The sequence below is a fragment of the Blennius ocellaris genome, assembly GCF_963422515.1.
Source record: "Blennius ocellaris genome assembly, chromosome: 4".
Lineage (NCBI taxonomy): Eukaryota > Metazoa > Chordata > Actinopteri > Blenniiformes > Blenniidae > Blennius > Blennius ocellaris.
Window position 1 is genome coordinate 13,940,086 of NC_137653.1, and position 23,577 is coordinate 13,963,662.

The window sequence follows — 23,577 nt, forward strand, 5'->3', positions numbered from 1 at the left end:
AAAGCTTTTTCAGCATCTAATGAGATAATAATGGCTTTAGTTCATTATCGTTGCAGTGGTTTATCAAGTTACTTAATCTGTGTGTATAATTGGTGGAGTGTTCAATGAATCCAGTTTGGTCAGTGTGTATGATTAAGACGTGTTATTTGTTACTATCGGCCATCTCGGGCTTCTCAGATTATTTCAAGGTCTGCATTGACAATGATATAGCCAGAGGTTATTCCCTTGCTGTTGAAGTTAGTTTGAGGCTTATTCTTTGGTCTCTGAGCTCGGGAGTGACGCTCTGCATAGAGGGAGGCTTCGTCTCTCTCTTCTGGTGAAAGCATGTACAGAGGAGCAGACGGCATCTTTATCCAACTTTAGAACAAGGTTGGTATTTTCACAATTCATGCACGGGAAAAAAGTAAAAGACTTTTTGATCCTTTCAACCAGCCCATAAAATATTGGTGAGAGTAAAGGGCAGAATTTTAAGTAGAAATCAGAGGGATTGTGGTCTGGTCCTGGGGCCTTGCCATCAGGTGTATGTTGGACAGCTTCCTTTAGTTCCATTGAAATTGGTGTTGTGATCTGTTCGTCCTTTAATTTTGGGAGGTCCACAGTGCTCAAGCTCTATTTCTGATTCTAATGAGTTTATCTGCAGTGAATACACTTTAAAAAAAAATTAGAATTCTCTGAGCATGTTTTGAGTCAAGACCTATTTTCACATTGAGAGTTTTATTTCAGGAGATTGTAGATTTTTCCTCATTTTATTTTAGCTGATTGGTGAGGAATTTGCTGCCTTTATTACTATGATGAACGTTGTCCACTCATTTCCATTGTAGGTTTTTTTTGTCAAAGTTTTCATTTAATTAGATTTATAACTTTCGTAATCAACAAATGTTTCTCTTGGGAAGGCATTGCATTCTCCAGTGCTTTCATTTCATATTTTTTTTGCATTTTTGGGTAATTTTTCCGCTTTTTTGTCTCATAGGATGAATGAGAAATGATCATTTATACTTTCCTTCTGAATGTTGCTTATCTTAATATATAGAGTGCTACTGTCAGATCTGTTTTTTCATTTAATTAATCTCCATTACACTTAAAAGATTCTCTTGTAGAAATGTGTATTTCAATTGACATAATAAATAGTCGTACACTCCACTTATTTCTTTTCATCATTATTTCTTAAACAAAACCAGAAGCAAGATTTTTCACGAGTAGAGGTTAAACAACTGCTCCGATGTTTATTTGCTTTACTTCATTTCATTTTTATTAATAACTGACCTATAAGAGCAGATTTGTAAACTTTTAAAGCAATGCATCGTGAAGCTTTAAGCCTGGAAAAGTGGAAGTGCAGCTCCTGTTCATAGACTTTTCTGTTGCACTGTTTTATTAAAGAAATCTCTTGAAGACAGAAACAGCTTTTCTGACTTTTTATCATTCAAGTAGGTTTGGTTGTGCTAGATGATGTGGCAAAAACAGTAATGGAGATATTCCTGTTTTTATTGGTCAAATTTAAGCACCAATAACTGTTCAATCAGTAGATTGCTTTGAGTCGATATGAAAAGCATTAAATCATCTGCTCCTCAACAGCAATCACAGTTTTAGTGTCAGTTAACACGGCAGTTGATGGGGCAGAGATCCATCTCCATCTCTATGGACTTATTGTGCAGCATACATTCTCAGCCTCTCAAGAACATAATGTTTGACTGAATAACGAAAGGAAATAACATGTCAGCCTCAAAGACAGTCAACATCATCTCGAGTGGTATTAAACTCAACTTCTAATTTACTTTCTTTTTTCAGTGGCATATTATGTGCAGTTTCATTTAGTTTCCATCTGTGTAGATAGACATTTTGAAAAATACATTATGAAAAACATTACTACCAAGTACAAATATATTGGTAGCCCGTTGCTGTCAAACCACACTTTTAGTTTTTTATTAAGACAAGCTTGCTCGAGTATAGATTTCGCAAATAGTGAATTCTGACGATTTCATGTGTTTATTGCAAAGCGCTGTCAAGGTTCTGACTGTCTTTGACAGGGCAAGTATTCTTTGAAATAGGGATACATTAAAGCTTTGTGACAAAATATCTTGTAGCTTCAAATCACCTCAAAACTATTCATTTCGGTTCACTTTCAGTGTGAATCTGCAAACTGAGCTTCAGAGATTCCTAACATGGAAGATCAAAGTTAATAGAAACTGTGTTTAAAGTCATATTAACAGATAAAACATATTTTACTATGGTAGATGTTAAGTTATGTTTCAACATTAACGATATGAAGCAACACCTGAAATCAGGGAATCCATTGGAATGGATCCTGTTTTGCACTGTGACATGAACATATGCTAGATGGTTGTTTAAATACTGTCTTAACTTTGAGAAACTTCCATTATTTTTCTGAGTTTTCTTTTTGGCAGAAAACCCTATTATCACTTTCAAAAATGTAAAGGAACCTCTTTAAACTTGGTGCTTGCTCACTCACACTCCAGTTCTTTGCTTCTCGGTCGGCCTACACCCCCATCCTCAACTAGAGTCTGGAGAATTTGCGGATACAAACAGCTCAAGTGAGATTTCTCTGAGAAGTTCGACTATCCGAGAAAGGCTCCATGTCCCACTACTTTGCATTAAGATCAGGATGCCTCTAGGTCGCCTCCCTTTGGAGTGAGCACCAGGCATGGAGGCTAACTGGAGAGACCCTCCGAGGTCCATTCAGGATCTCGTGGAGAGATTATCGCCTGTAGGAAGAAGCTCAGAGTTTCTTCCACAAATACTGGAGTGAGTTTGAGGGGCAGAGATGTCTTCTTCTTTGCTCTTCATATCACTGTGATTCCACTAAGCAGGAAATAAGGCGGTAGACGGATGCACTTTTTTTTTTATTGTTTGTTAAGCATTCTTTACTTTATATGCCGCATTAGTGTAGCGAAGGAAAAAAACACCGGCCGTACCATTTCTGGTCTTTGGATCATCACTGTGCTTGAAACCATAATGACAGTAATCAAGTGTTTTGTCTGTTTGCCCTTGCCAGCATCCTTTGAGCTCCTGCAGTGTTCAAAAACAAATAATAGAAATAATGACTCGCACGGAGCAGCAATCTTCTATCACCAGCTGACAGCCGGGTTTTGGACCTGTGTACATTTTTACTATGTGCACTGACAGTGATTTAAATTGAGGTGCGGTGGCATTAGTGGCAGCACTCAGTGTCCTCCATGAAGGATGAATCATTAATATGCAGAGGGGTCATTTGGTTCGAGTACTTGCTCATGAGCTGACCGACTGCGCGCACACGCGTGTGTCTGTGCGTGTGTGTTGCATGTGCTTTGTTGCCACTATGCCCTTTACATGAAACCCAATCTAGAAATGAGAAGGGGGTTCAGAAAACGCTGACTACACAGAACACAGCCTGTGGCTCTTATACAATTGATTAGCTGTAACTCATTTTATTGCAGTAAACCGTTCGACCGGGCATTTTCTCAATTATGTTGAAACTCACAGTGGTGAATAAAAAGCAAACAGCTGTCACCTTATCATGCTGGATTATACAGGGTAAATCTCCATCAGTTTATCACCTGTCTGCTTTCATGAGGCAAGTCTTCACAGCCACGACTGAATAGTGACTCTGTCTCCCATTAAATTGAACAAAAATGATAACAGATCCAAGGCATTGTGTGTGCAGACATAAACTCATGCCTGTCTGTGAACACTCACTGTGTTAAAGTTGTGGAAGAGGCCGATGCTGGCCGGGTGAGGCGACTCCAGAGGAAACTGGAGGAAGGGTTTCATGTCCAGTGGGGGCGGGATGACAGGTGGGCTCCTGAGGAAGGCAGGGACCGGCCCTGGTCGGTTTACGCTTCCTGTGGCAGATGCACAAACGGGGAAATTAGATCATTAAAACCACCATAAATAATGCAACTCGCACAGCTCATCTCGCACTACAGCAGAAACAGAAAAACTGATGAATGTAGAAACTATTTCTTGAAGCAATAATTCATAGGAATGTGCTGATCTGCTTTAGGTCTATTAAAAGTTCCGATTTCTTCTCTGCAAAACTAAAAATTTTAAATTGATTCTCAAAATTACATAAACGTTATGTTTTAAACTTTTTATTTGTCTTCCCGTCCTCCGTGTCACTGCACCTGATGGATGAAAAACCATGGCCTGACAACATATGGAAAATGAAATGAGCTAGTCATCTTCAGAGTACGTTTTACTAAAATATTTATGTTGTATCATAGTAGTACTTGATAGTATAATGTCTTTCATAAAAATTAAGTCACAAGACTTTTATCTTTTATCCCAGTTACAAAATGTTTTAAGGCAGAAATTAGGAGAACTCTGTGATATTGGTCAGTTTTGTCTTTCTCGGCTAGTCTATTAGATTCAAATGGTGTATAAAAGATGTAAGCTGTTATCTTTGTTTCCATCCAAACATTTGCAATTTAATGAGAAGCATATGATTGTATCAAATTTTATGCTGTTTATTCCTTCCTTATTGTTCTTTACAGACTAAAACGACACATTATTATTGTGAAAACATATATTATTCAAGCCTTTTTTTTTTTTTTTCAAATTATTGAAATATTACATTACAACATGTTAGTATTAAATGTTTGGATGCAGTTTCTTTTTTTTGTGCAGATTTGAGTGATTCAGATTTTCTGTTTTCTAATATTTTCAGTATTTATGCTGAACTGATGCAACATGCTGTTTGTCAGGACTTTATTTTGCACACCACAGTAAATGACAGAAGACACCTGTAAGAGTAAGTTTTTGTGTGACTTTAGTCAATAGAAAGATTAAAAGAAAAGATAAAAAGAATCACAAGTAGCATTTTTTTATATTAAGGATCATATAAGAGCTGACATTTGCTAGAAAAACCGCTGGTATTTCACACAGAGCTTGATTTCTCTCTTCTTTACTGTTGGTAAAAACAAGTCTGCAACTCTCTCTTTTTTCAAAATCCATAACTTCACCCCCCCCCCCCCCCCACACACACACACACACACATACACACACACAGACCCCGGCTCTCTCTGCTCTCCTTGCTCACTTTTCTCTCAGTAGTGGCTCAGCAGCGGTGAATGCCTGCACTTGAGGAGTATTCTGTGATGGGCAGGAGGGCTAAGCTCCTTAAGCCTTGCAGCTGGGGCGCTGCAGATATCTGTCTTTTCTCCATTTCTCCCTCTTGTCTCTCTCTCTCTCTCTCTCTCCAAGCTGTTTTTTGTATCCCCATTTCATGGTCCCTTATTTTGTCTGTCTGCCTCATCTGTACTTGCCCTCACCGCAGCACCAGTCCTCTCAGCTGTTTTCTTCTTCCTCACTATCACCATCCTTCTGCTCTCTCCATTCCACTTCTGCTTCCCATAGTTATTCTCCTCTTTAGTGTAAAAGCAGCAGGGTGCTCTTTGCTCATTCTGTCTATGCACAGAACATTTGTATAATCTTTTATACTGAGATTATATGCAGTCATCATCCTTTATTTTTGCTGCTTTGTGACTTAACGGTTTTGTTTGATTTGAAAAGAAAAAACTGGTCACTTGTCAGAAGAGGAGAAGAAAGGGCTATTTTGGTAACAGCAGAAGAAGGTCCTTTCACTGACAGGAGGAGAGACGTAAAGAATGTGCTGTCAGGATCAGAAATAGACGAGGGGAAAGTCTTTCCTTCTGGCATTCCTCTTCACAGTGTTTCTGTCCTTGGGAGGCTGTGCCAGCTGCAGCTCAGCTGTAGCCACTTTCATTTCTGCATATATAGGTACCTCAGCATGCCACATGAATAAGAGAGAATGGAGAAAATACACAGACAAACTGAAGATACAACGCTGGAGATCAGTTAAAGTGTCCTTCAAACCTTGCTCTCATGGCAGCTATAAATGCCTCTCTTCACCAAATTCTACGTGTGTGTGTGTGTGTGTGTGTGTGTGTGTGTGTGTGTGTGTGTGTGTGTGTGTGTGTGTGTGTGTGTGTGTGTGTGTGTGTGTGTGTGTGTGTGTGTGTCTTGATGGATGAGCACAGTCTGACTGTAATAAGACTGCTAGTTAGTACAACCTCCTCTATAACAACTATAGTGATGTGGACAGCAGTTTTATTTCTTCCTGTATAACTTCCCCTCAAATGTAATTCTGTACCCTAAATGGTCTTCATAAGAATTTCAGAGACATGTGGAAACAAAACATCTTGGGGTGATTTTCCTAGTGGAGGCTACTGTTTCATGTAGACTTCCATTCATGCGAGTGTAACTCTGTATAAGTCACTGGTCGATGCACTTTGTGTTTTGGTTGTCTGTTTGCACAACATGTTACTTGTTGAAAATACCTACCAGAGCACAAAGATTTTGAAATAAAAAGCAAACTCTTTTTAATTTAACAGTGCTTCTCTAACACAGTGTACACTTACTATGCAACCGTCTGAATCAGATGTGAATACAGATCATCTGATATGCACCTTACATCTCACCCATCTCTAAAGAGAGAAAGATGTATGTCGAACCAGGTTTTGCTGGTTGAGCTTTTATACTACAATTGGTTAAAACTATCAAGTGACAAGACCAAAGTCAACAAAAATCACTGATTCAACCAAAAATACAATTTCTTCTATTAAAGCCAAGCTTTTGCATTACTTCATTGGTCTCGTTCATCAAATTTAACAATCTGTTTGAATTGAGATGGTCATAATGTTTTGTTTCTTCTTACAGTCATCCCTGGACATGTTTTGTACATATAAAATACTTTGTTGTTTTTTTTTGTTCATTTTACTGTGAGAGTGTCAGTATCATCTTGCTCACAGGTGTCTCAAACTCAAGGCCACCCACGTCAGATTATGAGCCATAAGAGCTTAAAGGAAATCGAACTGTTCCGTGACCTGAAGTATATCATCCTGCGTTAAAGTACACCATAATGCAGGGGTTTTTTTTGTGATCCAAGTAATTAAGATATTTTGCCTCTTGACAAAAGACTTGTTTCCATATCTGCAAAGTTATTTCAGAACTATATAAATATTTTACAGAATTTCGAGAAATGTCCAAAAAGACAAAGAATCATGCAGAATAAAGTTACCTTGAGGAATGATGGCAAGCTGAAATCATGTTTGTGCTTCAAGGAGAAAAAAAAATAGTGAATGAGTTTGCCTTTCTGCATCATTCTACAGACTAACATGCATACACACCTATGTCACTGGGAGCTGTGGCTCATGTGCATTTATAAAGGAGCATTCTCGCCTCTAACTTGTAAATCATTAATTTAAATTACTTCCCGCAATAGTAACAGAATTTTTTAGGGGAAAAACATCAAATGTGCACTTGCCAATTTAATCAATTTAGAATGGGGACATACGGTGGCTTCCTAGTGGAGAGGATTACATTTTTATGGTTCTCACAATAGGCATCCCATCTTGATTGTGCTTGGCTGTACAAATAGTAGATAACTCCATTAACTGTTTAGCACTAATTGAAATTTAGTCATACATTTTTAATTGTCGCTTTGACAAAAAAAAGAAGCTGCATAAACACTCTTTTGTATATTCTGTTTGATGCTGGTTTTTGTGTACTGTCATTGAAATTTTTTTTTTTTTAAAACCTTTAACTAAATCCTTTAACCCTGCAGATATCTAATATTATTGCTCACATGAAATCTGCACATCCTTCTCCATCCACTGTTTAGATGAAATTAGTGGACATGCATCCGAGACACAATTATACAGGGTTAACAATGCAAATAGAGGGACAATATTAGCTGCGCGGGTCTGCTGAGAGGCATCATCATTGTGTTTCTTCTTCAGCCACTGAAGTGTATTCCTGACACGCTTCTGGTAAATCCGCAGCTCATTTTACGCTACATTACAATTTAAAGGTCAATGCTTGTCTGCTATTATAAATCTCTATTTACAGTGCAGATAGTCACAGCAGAGTGATGAATTCAAAGCCACCACACATTGTTTTCAGTGTCATATTTGGCATCATCCCACTGGATGTGGTGTGAGTGTTGCAGCAGCATCATCCCCTGACCTCCACTCCTTCTGAGTGATTTACAATGACATCAGATAAGTGAATGCTACGACTCCTCACCAGCAACCATGCAGGGAGGGAGAGCATTGATCGGACACATTCTGAGGAGCGTTAAAGTGTTAAAGAGCTGCCAAAGTCCATAAATCCAGGCACCACCGTATACAGCATTTTACTGCCACCTTCTCTTTTTTTTTTCCAAATGCAAATGTTTGGGTGAGAAAAAGATCAATGTCTGTGTAATAGCTTATTGAATTTTTGTGTAGATTGTGAGAGAGAGGTAGTTGGACAGAAATAAAGAGATGCAGAGAGGGGGCTGAAAAAGAAAAAGAAAACAGACAACCAGAAAGAGGCAGAATCTTATTGTCACACCACATTTCACAAACCCAGTCATGTGCACACTGGCAGGCCTGCACACACCAATATGCTGTGACTAAGGCCTCGCAAATTGGCAATTCATTTAGCCAATTTAGATTTAATGATCATAGAGGTAATGTCAATGTCAGGGACGACGCTAAAGCCTCTCTGTATTCCCGCCTACCAGCATTTTTGTGCTCCATGATGGAACCAGGAGAAAAAAGGGACAGGAGACTGTGTGACATGCTGTCTCCCAGAATGAAATCTGATGCAGAGGCAGAGAAACACTGCAGGATCCCACTAGTGAGAGAGAGAGAGAGAGAGAGAGAGAGAGAGAGAGAGAGAGAGAGAGAGAGAGAGAGAGAGAGAGAGAGAGAGAGAGAGAGAGAGAGAGAAATGATGAAAGAACGCCGGCCACCTTTAGTTCCAGGCCCATCAGAGCCACATACAAGAGGGCGAGCTTGGCACACGAGACGAGCCCCATTACATCTGCATCTAAATAGCCTGCTGTGCATTGAGGACTCCAAAATGAGCGTCCATGGTGAATTAGCCAGCCGTCCCCGACAAAAATCAGCTGACTGTGACCACTGCAGGGAGAAGCAATGACGGTGGCAGTACTTCTGTTGGCGAGAAATCCTCTGGATACATGGCGCTTTGGTTTGTCTTTCCCACGGAAGTGTAATAAAAACCATGTGAGAAACAGTCATTGCAAATATTTGGTGGCAGACGATAGAGATAAGTCTATGACTTTGTAGTGCAGCTCACAGCTTAATAACTTATCTGTTAATCGCCACATTTTTGAAGAAGACATTATAAGTTGTCCTTCTGCGAAATAAAAAGCTTTAATAATTTGTTACATCAGCTCCCTCATGTGTGGTGCAAATGTAATGCAACCATGTTTGAGGCACTAATCTTCAAAGAACCATAGTGCAAACTTTGTCATGATTGCAGGGGGAAGATGGCTCTGTCTTAGTGTCGCATACTGCTACTGTGAAGGACTGAGCATGAAATCCAATTTTCTGCAGCTCGGCTTACCCTCAAGTCAAAGGCAGCTATTTCACCCTATGCAGGGGACAGACGATGGTGCGCACACACACACACACACACACACACACACACACACACACACACACACACACACACACACACACACACACACACACGCAGATTTTCACACACTCGTCTGTTTTTTTTAATGCATATATCAGTGAATGATGCTCTAAAAGGAGTAACTTGTCGGTTCGGTCCTGATTAATGTTGCGTTGGTCTGTGTGAGATCGAGACAGAGAGGAAAGGACACAAGAGGACGAGAGCAGAGTGCTGCTGAAGGAGAACACATTTGATTTCAGTCCGCACTTTGTTTTAATGATAGATGCTTTGCGCCCTGGTGGCCAGGCTTAAATGCCGCCTCCCCGAGAACTCTCAGAAGTCCTCTTTCACAGTGTGTGACTGCGTGCTCGTGTGTGTGTGTGTGTGTGTGTATGTGTGTGTGTGTGTGTGTGTTTTCAGTTGCTCTTGAGATTAGCTTGTCTTTCTATATCTCCTCTCAAGACTTTGCTTTCCCCTACATATAGTGCACTGCTCTCAATAATATTGAAATCATTACGTAACGATCCAGCTGGACTCTGCTTGATTTTGACCTTTCTTCACGGCAGAGTCTTTCATGAAAAATTCTGTACTTCAATGTTATCTGATTCATTAAGAAAAAGAAACGGGGAGCCCTGATTAGCAAGGCAGTGCAGATGAAGAGTGAAAAGGAGCTGGGCAAGAATTAAAGACAGTGGGTTGAGTGGATCGAGTCGATTGAGCGAGGAAAAGAGGTCTGGATGAGGACTGGGAGATGAGGTGGAAAGAGAGGGAAGGCATCAGGGGAGGGGGAGGGAGCCGCATGTTTTGAGGTGAGTCCAAGGTGACCAGAGGAGGTAGAGAGCTGTTAACCTGCAGGTTAATGTACAGAACAAAGGCCATCTGCTAACGGAGGTGCGCAGCTACGAGCAGCTGGACCACAACACAACATACGTCTGGTAAAAACATCATGGCAGCTATGTCAAACAGTCAGGTCAGCGCAACTGCTTTAAAGGGTTAAAATTTTGGCTGTCACATGCAAAATGTTGCACATGCATGAGCAATTTTGTGTTATTTTTCTGCTTTCCTCGTGGGTTCACTACATGCCACATCATGTATTTAGCAAAGCTACTGTCAGTTCGAGTCGCATCACACTGCAACACATTTACTATTTGCACTTTTCTGAGGTCAGCGCCACATTAGACAAGCTGAAGTCGCTTTTTCTGTGAAGAGTGTTTTAGAAAATGTACACTTTAAGACCTGGAAACCTGTCCACAAACATCCCATATGGGATAACAGTAAATCTTAAACAAACTATATTTCTGTGCCATGGATATATTATTTACCACATAATTTTTGTAATTTGTCTAAATCTTGTCTATTGGAACATGACAAGTTACAAGACATATTTGGAAAGAAAATGTGCTTTTTAAGTGCTCCCAAAATAACATATGCTGCTCATATTCAGGAGATGCCTCTCAAAGGCATGTAAGATGATACTATTATAATGTAACAGCGCTTTGCCTCAGCAAAGAGACTTGCTGTTTGTTTGTGTCGGCTCGTCTTTTCTTTAGCTACATATTTAATCACGTCACGTCTTTAGTTTTGCAGGTCCAGGACAGCTGTGGTTCAGAAGCATTATGTTCCCGGACTGTACGTTTGTTTCCATTCTCATTCTCTCACGCTATAATACCTCGAAGCCAGTTCTTTGATGATGATGAAGAAATGAGCTGATTAAGATTCGGTGGTCAGAGGTCAAAGATCAAGGTCACTGCATGAAGGCGGGTTGGAAATGTGGGACGTAGACCGAGGTTGTAGTTCTTTGTGTTCTGTGCAACCCACATAACTTTGATCCTTTTTATGCTGTGAGAGGCCAACTCTTCAGTTAAAAATGGACTTTTCCTAATAAATTTGAAAAGTGCAATAAATCACAAAAGTTGCATTGAACTAAAGCAGAGTATTTATTTGGCTTAATAAATTCTGGAGTTTACCTTGAAGCTATATATAAAGTGGTAAGGGGGGAAAGATTTATGACACTAATATAGTATAACACATACTGTATACAGTATATTAGCTATTTTCAAATTCTGCGTTGATGTGTGAACGCTAAAACCCCTGAATTGCTTTCAGATGTTCGCAGATCTGCGAACATCTGCCCCTTTATAGCTCCTCACTGGCTTCAGCTCTTCGGGGAGGTGTTGGAACATCCTGAATCGGCTGCCAACTTTCTCTGTCCTTATACTGCAGACATGATGTTGCACAGTTTGAGGCAAACAGAGGGCTCTGCAGCACACGGAGCAAAGTGACGGCCATTAGGACATCCATCATGTCAACATGACCGGCAGCCCAGCCTCCATTATTATTCTTTTTTTTTTTTTTTACAAACCATTTACACACCTGCTGGGAGGTGGAATAACACATGACCTGCAGAAACCTGAGAGTGTAAAGCACACAGGACACACAAAAGTACACAAAAGCTACCGCATGCAGAAGATTGAACACACACACACACACACACACACACACACACACACACACACACACACACACACACACACACACACACACACACACACACACACACACACACACACACACACACACACACACACACACACACATATTACAATAGAATCAAGCAGATGCATCATCATTTATACAATAGAGAATGCACAAAGGCAATGATGACTCCATTTTCAATCGAGAAGGACATTGACAAAAGGACAAAAGGAGAATCGTGCATCTGTGTATGCATTCCCTTTTGTCCTACACTGAAATTACAGGTTATATTTTAGGACGTGATTCAAAGGACAGGCTGTGGCCTCATGCTATAGCTGCGGCAACATGCAAGGGTTAAATAAGGCTAAGAGAGCTGAGTGGTTCAGCTGTGGTCTGCATTACTCCGAAGCAATAAACAACAAACAACAAAGAGAGTTCATGCTCAGCCCGTGTGGCCTTCGGCCCCGTGTGGCATCATGGAAACCCACGAATTACAGACACAAATGTTTTGTGTCCTCGGTCAAAAGGTCTTCCACATTTATCATGATGGCCAACAGCAACTTCAAACTGGATATTGTTGCTTCCGTCTAAAACTTAACTAAGAGATTTATTGATGTGGCACTGGCATCTCCAGGAGACAGTAACCCCAAAATATGAAGTGGAGTTGAAATGTGATATAAAATCAATATTGTGATAATTTACTTCCAACACAGTAACAGAAACCTTTCAGAGGGTAAGTCAGAAAACTACACAAAACCGCTCCAGAATCAGTGACAATATTTACTCGTCTGCCAGCGGAGGTGAATGAAGAATCACCAATCATGTACAGTATTAAAAATCCATTGGCTTAATGACAGTTGATATTCTACAGAATTGACCAAATGAAGCTCTCCATCCACATTTTGCATTTTCTTCACCACCAACACACCTCTCACATTGTGTGTAAGCATCACATGATGCATGTATAAAGAGGGATGACAAGCAATTGTCCTGTGACATCACAAGAAATCCCAGTTCCAGTTTTTTTTGGTTTGTTTTTGTTGACAGTGATGCCCTAAACAGGATAAGGGGCAACTGCTTAACCTTGCATACATTTGACTCCTGTGATGCTAAGTTGTTAAACAGTTGACATCTCCACATCATAGCATAGCATCGCTGACAGTTCACTTATTCTCAATGTTGCCCTCAGGGAAGAAGTACAGGTCCATCCAGGCCCGTGCCACCAGATTCACAAACTCTTGTTTACCGTAGTGCAATATGAATACTGAACACGCAACGACTTTAAACATCATGTTTATAAGGATATGTGTTAATGGTGTGTATCCTAATGATGTGTAATCTACGTATACCTTTTGGATTTGGCAGTCAATGTTAATCATTTTTTACCACAAACCCTATTCATAGTTTTTATTGGCTCATATATATTTATAATTTTTATCTTTGTGTTTATACATTTTATGTATAAACACATATTCTTATTCTTATTGTGCTGTGCACCACAAGGGTTGTCTTTTATTTCATTGTACCTGTATAATGACAATAAAGTATTCTATTCTATTCTATTCTATTCTATTCTATTCTATTCTATTCTATTCACAGAGTCACAGATTACTTATCAGATTGTTTTCTTTTCCTTAGTTTGTAGCTCGCAAATAATATTAATAGCGGTTGCATGAGTTATCTGTGAATAAAAACATTCTTTTGAGCTTTTGCTCATATAGTACATATCTTGGTTATATTGCAATTGCCTCTCAGTGCTCAAGTCGTCTCTTCTCTGCTTTCCAGCCATGTTTTGTAATAGTTTCAGGCTTGCCAGACAAATGAAATGTGTGTCAGTTTGTCCAACATACAGAGTGACGGGCACATTCCTTCATTTTAAATGTCAATAATTTTCATCCTTCATTGCACTGCCTGGATTTAAAGGTCACGTTGTATATCAGGGACAAAATGCACCTGTGATTCTTTTGGAGGACATTGATGAGTGGATACATTTACACACACACACACACACACTCTGTGTGTGTGTGTGTGTGTGTGTGTGTGTGTGTGTGTGCGTGCGTGTGTGTGTGTGTTGTGTCACTGGTTGAGTGAACCGTTATATAGTGCAGAGTGAGGTCTTTGCGTCAGACTGGAGGAAGCCTTGGCTCACTTTTAAATAAATAAAAACCCTTTGGTCTGAAATATTCATCATAAAAAAAAAAAAATCACACAAGAGTTGCTAAAATGCATTCCACTCTGCTCTGCTTTGAGGAAGAAGAACTAGCTTTAACTATTGTTTGATTGCGTTTAGCCTCCTTATTATCCATGAGTTTGTGTTTCATCATCAAAATATATCAAATGTTTATCAGGAAAATGGGAGGATTTTGCTCGCAGCAAACAACAGGAAATGAGAGAATTTATTTGTATGCGCCTATATTTTTGTTACCACTCTCACCTAATCACAGATTATATTTCAGTATCAGGACTTATGCCTCCATCCAAAAGTGAAATTAATACAGTTTATAAAATCCCATCGGCTCATGTTGTTGTGATCATGTGTTTGGGCGTTTGGTGTCTGAAGCATGAGGGTCAAAGCTTCCGCACCAGGAAAGAGATTACCACAAGCTCAAGCTCATACCCAGATCACAGGAAGATTTGAGCGGGGCTAAGAGCAAGCAAGCAAGAAAAAAGTAGTCAGATATTCAGGCGGTGCACCCGTGCACTGAACAAGGTCATTGTGGTTTATCAGTTTTGCTGTAAGAATTGAAGTAAACTTACAGGAAATGGAGAAACAGAAAATAATACAATTGTCATGTATGCATGACTGTGATCACCTCCCAAAAATTTTTATATGTCATTATCTTTTGAATGACATTTTGGAAAGTGTTGGATATTGATCTTCTTTTACACATTGAACATCAAGATACTAAAACTTATTTTACACCTGATGCTCTACATATTATTAAATCCCAATTGAAATGATCAAAACACAAAATTGTATCATAGACCTCTTGTGCCTTTTAAGATTTTCTTACAAGTAGAATTATCCTCATATCCTAATAATCCTTAATAATTCAACTCTTTCAAAAGCATCTATGAAGATTCAGTATATGAATGGAAGACACATATTTTGCCTGTGTTTACGTTCAGGAATGGATTTTAGATATGGATGAACATGTGTCGAAGGAAGTGACTGACCAGTAAATAGCGAATTATATCACTGGACCATTACAAAATAAAGAGATATAAATGAAACAATAAATTAAAAATGTGAATTCCTGATTCAGCCTCGTAATGTAATGGAGCTTGTTAGTGAGGTCAAGGATCATATTCCATCCTGCCATGTGAGTACATTAATATCTTAAACTGTGAGGAATTGAATATGAAAGATCTCACAGAGCATCCCAGTTAGACCCTTATGGAGAAGTGGAGTGACTGAAGGTATCGGGTTAGACTAGTCAAAATGAAACTGGCCTCTTCTGTATAGCTTGTCTGAGAATATGGCGAGATTTATAAACTGCTTGAATAATTGAAAGTGAAGATTTCTTCTTGTGTGTAATCCTCAGCCGATCTCTCGGCAACAATAAAAGGCAGTTAATCTTCTCTGCCTCTGTCCTTTTGTCCTCGCGCGTGTTTGTGTTTGTGTGTGTGCGTGTGCGTGTGTGTTTGTGTGTGCATGCATGCGTGTGTGGGTGGGCATCTGTGTGTTTGTGTTGCAGTTAGACTTCACTATGCAATGTTGACATTGTTTCAATGCCCCAGCCTCATATTTCCTGTAAATCTCTAACAGAGCCAGGTAAGAGCCTCTACGACAAATGACTGTGATGACCATGAGGGGGAAGTTCTCTCAGACATGTCACATGAACTAGAAGGAAAACAGCCACACCGTCCAACAGATTTTACAAAGAGGGAAACCCTTTAATCATGCATTTCAAAGCAGAGATCCTCTCTGATATAGATAAGTTGGCAATGGCAACACATGCTTTTCTGAAGAAAGTTTCTGCCACACATGGGTGCTATTATCGACAGAAGAGGAGGGATGAATGGTGGAAAAAAAACAAAAAACGCAAAATCAATTAAATCAATAACAGCAAAGAGGGCCCCTCTAATGCCGTCTTACCCAAGATCATCACGTATCCTTCCACGTCTCTTTCCCACGTTGTCTTCCCGCTTGACTCGTCTCCTCCTCGATCAGCTATTAGTGCGTACCAAATCTTAAGTGCACACCTCCCTGGCTCGCAGAACTCAATGTGAAAAACACATCCAACATCACAACCCTGACTTTTGTTGCCCCTGCGTTGTGTCTCCTCTCCTGCTGTGCTCCGCTCCTCTCGTCCACACAAGATGCTGGTTCTCCCTCAGCTCGCGGCACTTGGCTCAGCCAGCTGTTGCCAGTGGAAGATGCAACAGCAGCTCGGGCTGCAACACAATATGCACTCAATCGACTGCAATGAAGCCTGTAATTTATTCACTGTTATATATGCACTCCAGCAGGAGGAACACCAGAGAGATGGAGGCTTGCCTCATAAGAGGAACCTCTGCACTACAGCATGCCTCTCTCCCCCGCTCCCTCCGTCTCTCGCTCATATTTTGGGGTTGGGTATAACCTAAAGGCACCTTGCATTTCTGAGCCGTGATTGGCTGGAGGTTGAGCCAATGGGAGTTGTCAGAGCTGAGCGTTTTCTTAGTGTGTTTGAATCAGGAGGCAGAGTGATAATGCTGCTGTCGATTCTGTTCTCCCTTTCTCTCCATCACCCACTCGCTGCTGTTTACCATTGACCCTTTTTCCCCCCAGCCCATGTCTGTCCTTGTCACACTTTGTACAACATCTAATTGTTCTCTCTGACACCATCTCAAATATGTTTCAGGTTCACTGATGCCTGCCGTGACAATAACCTCATCCTCACTGATTCTTTTTGCATTCCTCCTCTTTTTTTCTGCTAGTCAGTCATTATGGTTTTGGGTGCATAAATAGTGTTTCTGTGGAAAAAAAGGCTGATCGAGGTCACATTGTTTGCCATCACAGACAACTGTGTGAAGCGTAAAAACAAGACACAGTGGTGCAGCAGAGACTGACAGCCTGGGAGACTCGACAAAGCATTGTGAGGAGGAGAGAGGAGATTGAGGTTAATGCAGACTGACTTGGGGATGAAAGGGTAAGGTGAGGAAATGTGGAGGATGTGGTGAAACAGCAGGATGAGGGATGATGATGACAGCTGTTTGATGGGCAGAGGCAAAGAGTGCTGAATTAGCTCAAACACTGAGCTTAACTGCATGTCCGCCTGTACCAACATTTACCAGCATGATGTAGTCAAAGTTCAGCACTGTGCTAATGGACCCAAGAGGCTTCATCAAACAATTTCCCACAACATCAGACGGTCCCATAACCTTTAGGCATTATGAACTGATTCAATTCTGCATAATTGAACAATCCTAACAAAAAATAAATACTTACAGTGAATCTAATAGAGTTTTTGTGTCAGCCTGTCTGTGCGTTTGAGCTTCTGGGAACTCTTGATAGGGTTTGTGTGTCTGTGCCTGTGAGTGTGTGTGTGATAAGGTTTCCTCATTAGTGGAGTCAGACTGAATAATGCAGGCAGGTGTATTGTTGTGGCCAATGGGCCAGGTGCTAATGTGGCTGTCTGAGGGTGGAGGGTCAGACGCAGCATGACTTTAATGGATGTCACCAAGGGAAAATGAAACTGGACCGCTGGGCTCATGTGACAAACCACCTTGCGTCGTGTGTTTGTGTGTGTGTGTGTGTGTGTATGTGTGTGTGTGTGTGTGTGTGTGTGTGTGTGTGTGTGTGTGTGTGTGTGTGTGTGTGTGTGTGTGTGTGTGTGTGTGTGTGTGTGTGTGTGTGTGTGCGCGCACACCTGGGGATTAATGGTAAAATGTTCAATGCTTCACTTATCAAAAAGCTTTGTTGATGGTCAGAGAAATAGCTGTTGCTATCAAAAACAGTTTTTGCAGGACTGATGTTTCACAGTGGCACCTAGTGATACATTTCTTAGGTGGGCTCTCAAGAAATCTTCTCTTTTATTGAAGATCAGCTATAGAAAATGAAGTAAATACAGTTCAGGGCCCTCTATTGGCCAGCTGCCACGATTATACAGTTTATTTGGTCAATTTGATCAAGTCCTAAAAGATGTCAGACAGAATGCAAGATGGAAACATCCAGTAACTGAGAGGGAATCTACAAGCAGGAGTTTTGAAATGTTTTATTTTTTTTAGCTTTGTTTGGGTAAGCAGTGTTAAACAGTGATCGAATACATTTGCTGACATTGGATGTCGGCGATATTGCCTCGCTCCATATCTACCACATGATGTGACACCCTGACTTAGGAGATCTCCTCATTCCCCCTCTGGAGCCAGGATGCTGTCAACACCGCAAATGTGGGGTGTCGACTGCAATGTCTCATGTGGATGGAGATGAAATGTCGCACTCACATCCACATTCCCCTGCAGAACGAACCGCGATAACTGTACACTAAACTGAGATGGAGAGCATTACGCCTCTTTAACAGTAGTGTTGTCATTTTACACATATCAAGATGCTAATATTTCAGTCTGGGCCCCTGTCCACAGCCTCAAGGACCTCTGTCATCACAAAAACTTAGATTGTTACATTTGAACGGGAATTCGGACTCAGTTAAGTATGCATACCTAAGTTTCACTAAATACTAACAGTTTTCACACTAAAATACACAGTGACAGGCTTCACAGTTGGATTTGAAAGTTGCATGATAATATTTTACACCAAAGCTTTGTTTGTTACACTATGGAAGCAACGTACAGTAACTCTTTGTGTTGGTTGTTGTAATTATTAGAAAGTTTTGACTGTGCAGTTGATCAAATCTTAGAATGTATTTGCACATAAAATGCAATAAAATCATTACGAAGATGAATTTTTTGATGAAGAGTTGCAGTGTCACTTTCACAAACGTCTGTTTATTACATTCATAGCGTAAAAGCGATACATTTATATGAAACCTCTGCAACCTCCCGCTCATCATGTCCTCCACAGACCACGAAATACAAACTTTTTATTCTCTTCCCTTTATCTTGCCCCCGTGTTTCCTCTCAGTCATCCAGTGACTCGTCTCCATTATGTTTTGATCTTTGAAAACTCTGCTGTCAAACTCATCCTCCTCATTACCCCTCATTCCTTCTGGTCTGTTTGCGGTCCTCTACAATATTTCCATTTGCCTCTCTGCTCCACCACCACCTGTGTCCAGAATCCAGAGTCCTATCTGACTCCCCTCTCCTTGTTATTCATTTCATGACGCCACTTCCCATCGCCAGCCTAATTGCCAATACTCATATTCCTCAATGCACCGTTTTGATCCAAATGAGAATTCATTTCATTCCAAACGATTCCTTCTTGTTCGATGTTTGTAACAGAATTCTGATTTAAATCCTGTAAAGGAAGTTTTGTGTGAAGAACATTTTTTTATTTGTAGACGCAATGTTAGTCGAAGTGTGCTACACATTGTGGAAAGGTCCTCAGTTTGAATCTGGATTGGGATTTTGAGCAAATTCATCATTGGACCAGATTGCTCATTTCTGTTTTGTCTTTGTTGTGACTTCGTCATTTGTCATCTCACAAAGGTCATGATTAGGGTTTTGGACAGAGCTCTTTCATTGAGAAACGTTATGTGGTTTAGTTATAAAATTTGATACATCTTAAAACTAACACAACTCTTGAGAATACATTATGTGTGAAGTTTGGTCTTATTTCAGAATTTAATTGAAAACCCTCCCCCAATTAATTATGATGTTATTGCTGCATGTCCACTGGTAAGAGAGTAACTTTAAAAATGTAGTGTGTTTTATGGAGGAAACGTTAGTTAGTCATACAGTTTGCCGTTTGTATGTGTGTGCATGCGTGCGTGTGTGTGTGTGTATATGAGATTATCTGCATGTGTCCTCTACCTCTACCATCCTATCGTTCTCTCAGTCCGCCCCAGGAGGCCATAACTGTGTCGACAGGCTTGTTAAAGTTTAATTTTAGCCTTGATCGTTAGCGGTGAGTCCTGAAGAGTCCTGCCGATGCTTAATGAAGTCTTCATTTGATGTGTAAGACCAATGAAAGGACCTGGAGCGTACAGTATGTTCAGTCAGCTGTGTACAGGTTAAAGCAGCAAACTTGCAAAGATGAAGAGGTGAAAGCGACTTCAAACACCATCAACTTTTCTCTCATGGCTCCAGGATGATCTACGTCAATAAAGATGTACCTGTACTTATCAAATCAATCCCATTCTGATAACAGTTTTAAAGTTGCAGTTATCATTGGTTTTACTCTCTCAGTGTGTCTCTCCACTGCAGTAGAGTGAAGAAGCTCAGGCATGCAGCGAGGGGGCTGTTTACTGCACCTCAGAGGTTAAAATAGTTGTTGCCAGAATGAAGGCGGAGAATGTTCAGCATTCATGTACATGAATACTCACACAATCACATATACATGCAGAGAGTACCTCACCCATGCACTTCAAGCACATCATTGGTAAAGACATGCTATTAAAATAATTTTTATTAGAGAGGACTATTAAATAACATTCGCAAGTGCTGAAATAAAAACATCAATCTCTTTTCCCATGCCACACATTATGTTTTCACAGTGTAAACAATCTCTGTGAAAGCCAGTTACAGGCACATTTTTATGAATGTGAATCTGATAAACGTGTCAAATTGATAACACATAACACTTTACTTTAGTCAAATGACAAAATGTACAACTGAATGATGGTTTAACTCATTAAAATAACTGAAATTGTCTTTGAAAGTCTGATGGCTTCATTTCTGATTCGTCAAGACATTATAGTTAAGGCAATCGTTGGCTCTCACACACTCCCAGCAAAAAGTAGTTTCTCACTTCTACTATAGAGACATGGTTTTATAATGATTTTCTTGATGCAGTGAGAACATGTAAACTGATGCAGTGAGAACATATAAACTCCAGACAGACAGGCTCATCAACCCACAGCCAGCCTTTCTGCAGGGACGTAACAGACTATAAACCTACGTTGTTAAGCTTTTCAAAGCCACAACTGATGTTCATAAATGTTTTAATAGATTAGACGGAGTCTTTCTCTGATACTGTTTCATGGACAGATGAAAACTAAACTACAAGTCTTGGGGTATGTTGTGTTCAGTTTGTTTACACTCAGTGAAAATATACCCACAAAGAGACTTACAGCACAACTGCTGTAAAGCAACCTGGAGGTCCGATCATACTGCTTCGCCACCTTTAGTATCAAAGACAACCAATAATTTGAAGATTATAAGAACTTGTCACCTGTCTTTAGGCAGGACACAACCAGCAGAATGTTTAAAAAGAAATTAAAGTGCTGTTTAAAACTGACCAGCCGTCAGTTAGGCTCAAATCCCATTAAAAACTCCTCGCTTAAAATACAAAGTCAAACAGCCTGAGCACAGAACAAAAGCAGATGGGCAAAAAAAAAAATCCCCCAAAAAACCAATGTGCAAGAGGCTTAAAGATGACTTCAAGAAAAATTCTGAGGCTGATGGGGCTTTCACAGCCGCGTTACTGAAGGGACCTGACAAGGTAGATTTCATTTCTTCATGTCAGCATTACTTCATCATGTGAAAGCACTTTCTTTCCTGCTTTTTAATAACTTTAATCATTTTACCCCAAAATAGAATTATATAACAATTTATTTCTTTTTATATAAATTATGTACTCAAAGGTCAATGAATGTGTCCAAGGCCATTCATTTATCTCAAGGTTCATACACTGTCCTTAGATTTCCAATCCCAATGACCAGTGCATCACCATTACTTGCTTGGTTTTGCTTGTACTGAAAGCACATTTTAGAGGTCGCATATGACCTGAGACATGCTTTAATCAAAGAGCATATTATTTAAGTGCAAATACCTCAAATTTCTTTTTCTTTTCAGCTGATTGCGGACAATTAGTTCAATCTTAGTATACAAGGAGAACCAACACATTGGCATTTTTGCAATGTTTCCTTGTATTTTAGTTTTCGGCCGGTGTTTCTTTGTTTCCATAATCAGCAACTTTGTGCACAAAGTCTTCTGTTTTGCTTCTGTCAGTGTGATTCATTGCAGAGTGTCAGAAAGCATAAGGCCCCTTCTCTTTTCCTTTCTTCAAAATGTCTTTCTCCAACACAATGTTCCCACATCAGGCCACTGATACACAATGTGTGGAAAGTTGTGGGTCAGACCAGGTCTCAGTGTAAAGTCTTGTCTCACACTGAGTGCTGATGTTTGCAAAAATCCGCCCTAACTTTCATCAAAGAGAGAAACCTTCAAAGCACCATGTAACACTGTCACTCGCTCTTTAATTTCTGCCCAGAATATTGCAATAATGAGGGGATCCCGGCTTGTACAGTGTCTCCGTTCTTTTTAAAGTGATCAAAGGAGGAAAACTCAAAGTTGTGGGTGGTTTTGCAATGCTCAGTAGTTGGTTATGATCTTACCTGAGCCCCACATCGATTGCGTCTGATCTTCACAGTGCTCAAAGTGATCCTGGTCCTTTGTTCAGTGCATCGAGTCCAGAGGTCAGTGTGTCTGCCGGCATAAAGTAACCGAGGGATGCTGCTTATTTGGAGCTCAACAAATGAATAATTTTCCCGTTATGGTGGAAAAACAGTCAACAGAGCAGCACACAGCAGCATGAGCAGGAGTCGCACCAGACGGCTGGAAAGTAGGGGAGAAAGGACCGGGTCCTGGCAGCCCACTGTGAGGCTGCATCAGACAGCAAGCATCTTTACACTCAACTTCTACCTCTCTATTCTCCTCTTTTCAGTGCTCCTTTAATCCCACTGTGTCTCTCTGTATTTTGTCCGCGTCTTCGCTTCATGCCGTCTCCTCTTTCCTGGGAGTGAAGGAAACAAGTGCACAAGATTCCAGAGGCTAATTCTGCTTCTCAGGAGGGGGGAACCTAATATGTGAGGACAACTGTGGTCGAGGGGAGATACAGGCAGAGAGAGAGAGAGCGAGAGAGAGAGAGTGAGAGAGAGGGGAGGGGCAGAACAGAGGAGGGGAGATCCAGAGACGGATGGCAGATCAGAAGAAAATGAGGATCTGAGTGCTTGTTGTGGAGGAGGAGGAGGAGGAGGAGGAGGGGAGCAAGTCACTGAAACTTGAAAGAAAATGTTGACATGGTGAAGCAAAGGGAAACATGATTGGTGACTTAAACAGATGGCTTATGTGCAGATATGCTGTGCATTTTCTTCCTGTTTGTTTGATCTACACATAACTTCCCAACACACAAGTGGCTCTCGCCTGCAGCTTTTTTCCTCCTCATTTGTTAAATGAACGGTAACATTATATCTATTCTAAGGAAAATATGTAATCTATTCAAACATTCTTTCAAACCTGAGGTACAACAGATACCTCCAATTTAACACAGCCAGATTCATGTAGTACATATGCAGGCATATACAGGTAAACTCAAATCACTACTGTTAGGCATCAAGAGAGTTTGTTTATAGGATTAGGTAGTTCATTTGAGATGAGACCAATTCTGGAAAGAAGCCAGCTCATGTAATGCTTTACATTACTTTAATGAATTGTCTAATTGTGTCTTCACAGGTGAGATGGTGGTCTTGTGATCAGTCTGGTCGCGAGCTTCAGCAATGTGAGACACTGACCCTTTCAAGCAAAGGTAAGTGATAAATTGTATAAATCTAATTTCATTTATTTATGTTTCTAATA

General features: G+C 40.3%; 1 protein-coding gene across 1 annotated transcript in view; it reads right to left on the reverse strand.

Moving 5' to 3' along the window:
• Window positions 1-22,782, reverse strand: part of LOC308129111 (zinc finger protein 385A-like) — a 35,091-nt gene extending 12,309 nt beyond the window's left edge. The window contains exons 1-2 of the mRNA XM_080494895.1: window positions 22,338-22,782; window positions 3,691-3,836 (exon numbers count right to left, since the gene is read on the reverse strand). Of these exons, the coding sequence (XP_080351021.1) occupies window positions 3,691-3,836; window positions 22,338-22,350 (159 nt within the window). The 5' untranslated portion in view covers window positions 22,351-22,782. The remainder of the gene's footprint in view (window positions 1-3,690; window positions 3,837-22,337) is intronic.
• Between the last annotated feature and the right edge of the window lie 795 nt (window positions 22,783-23,577).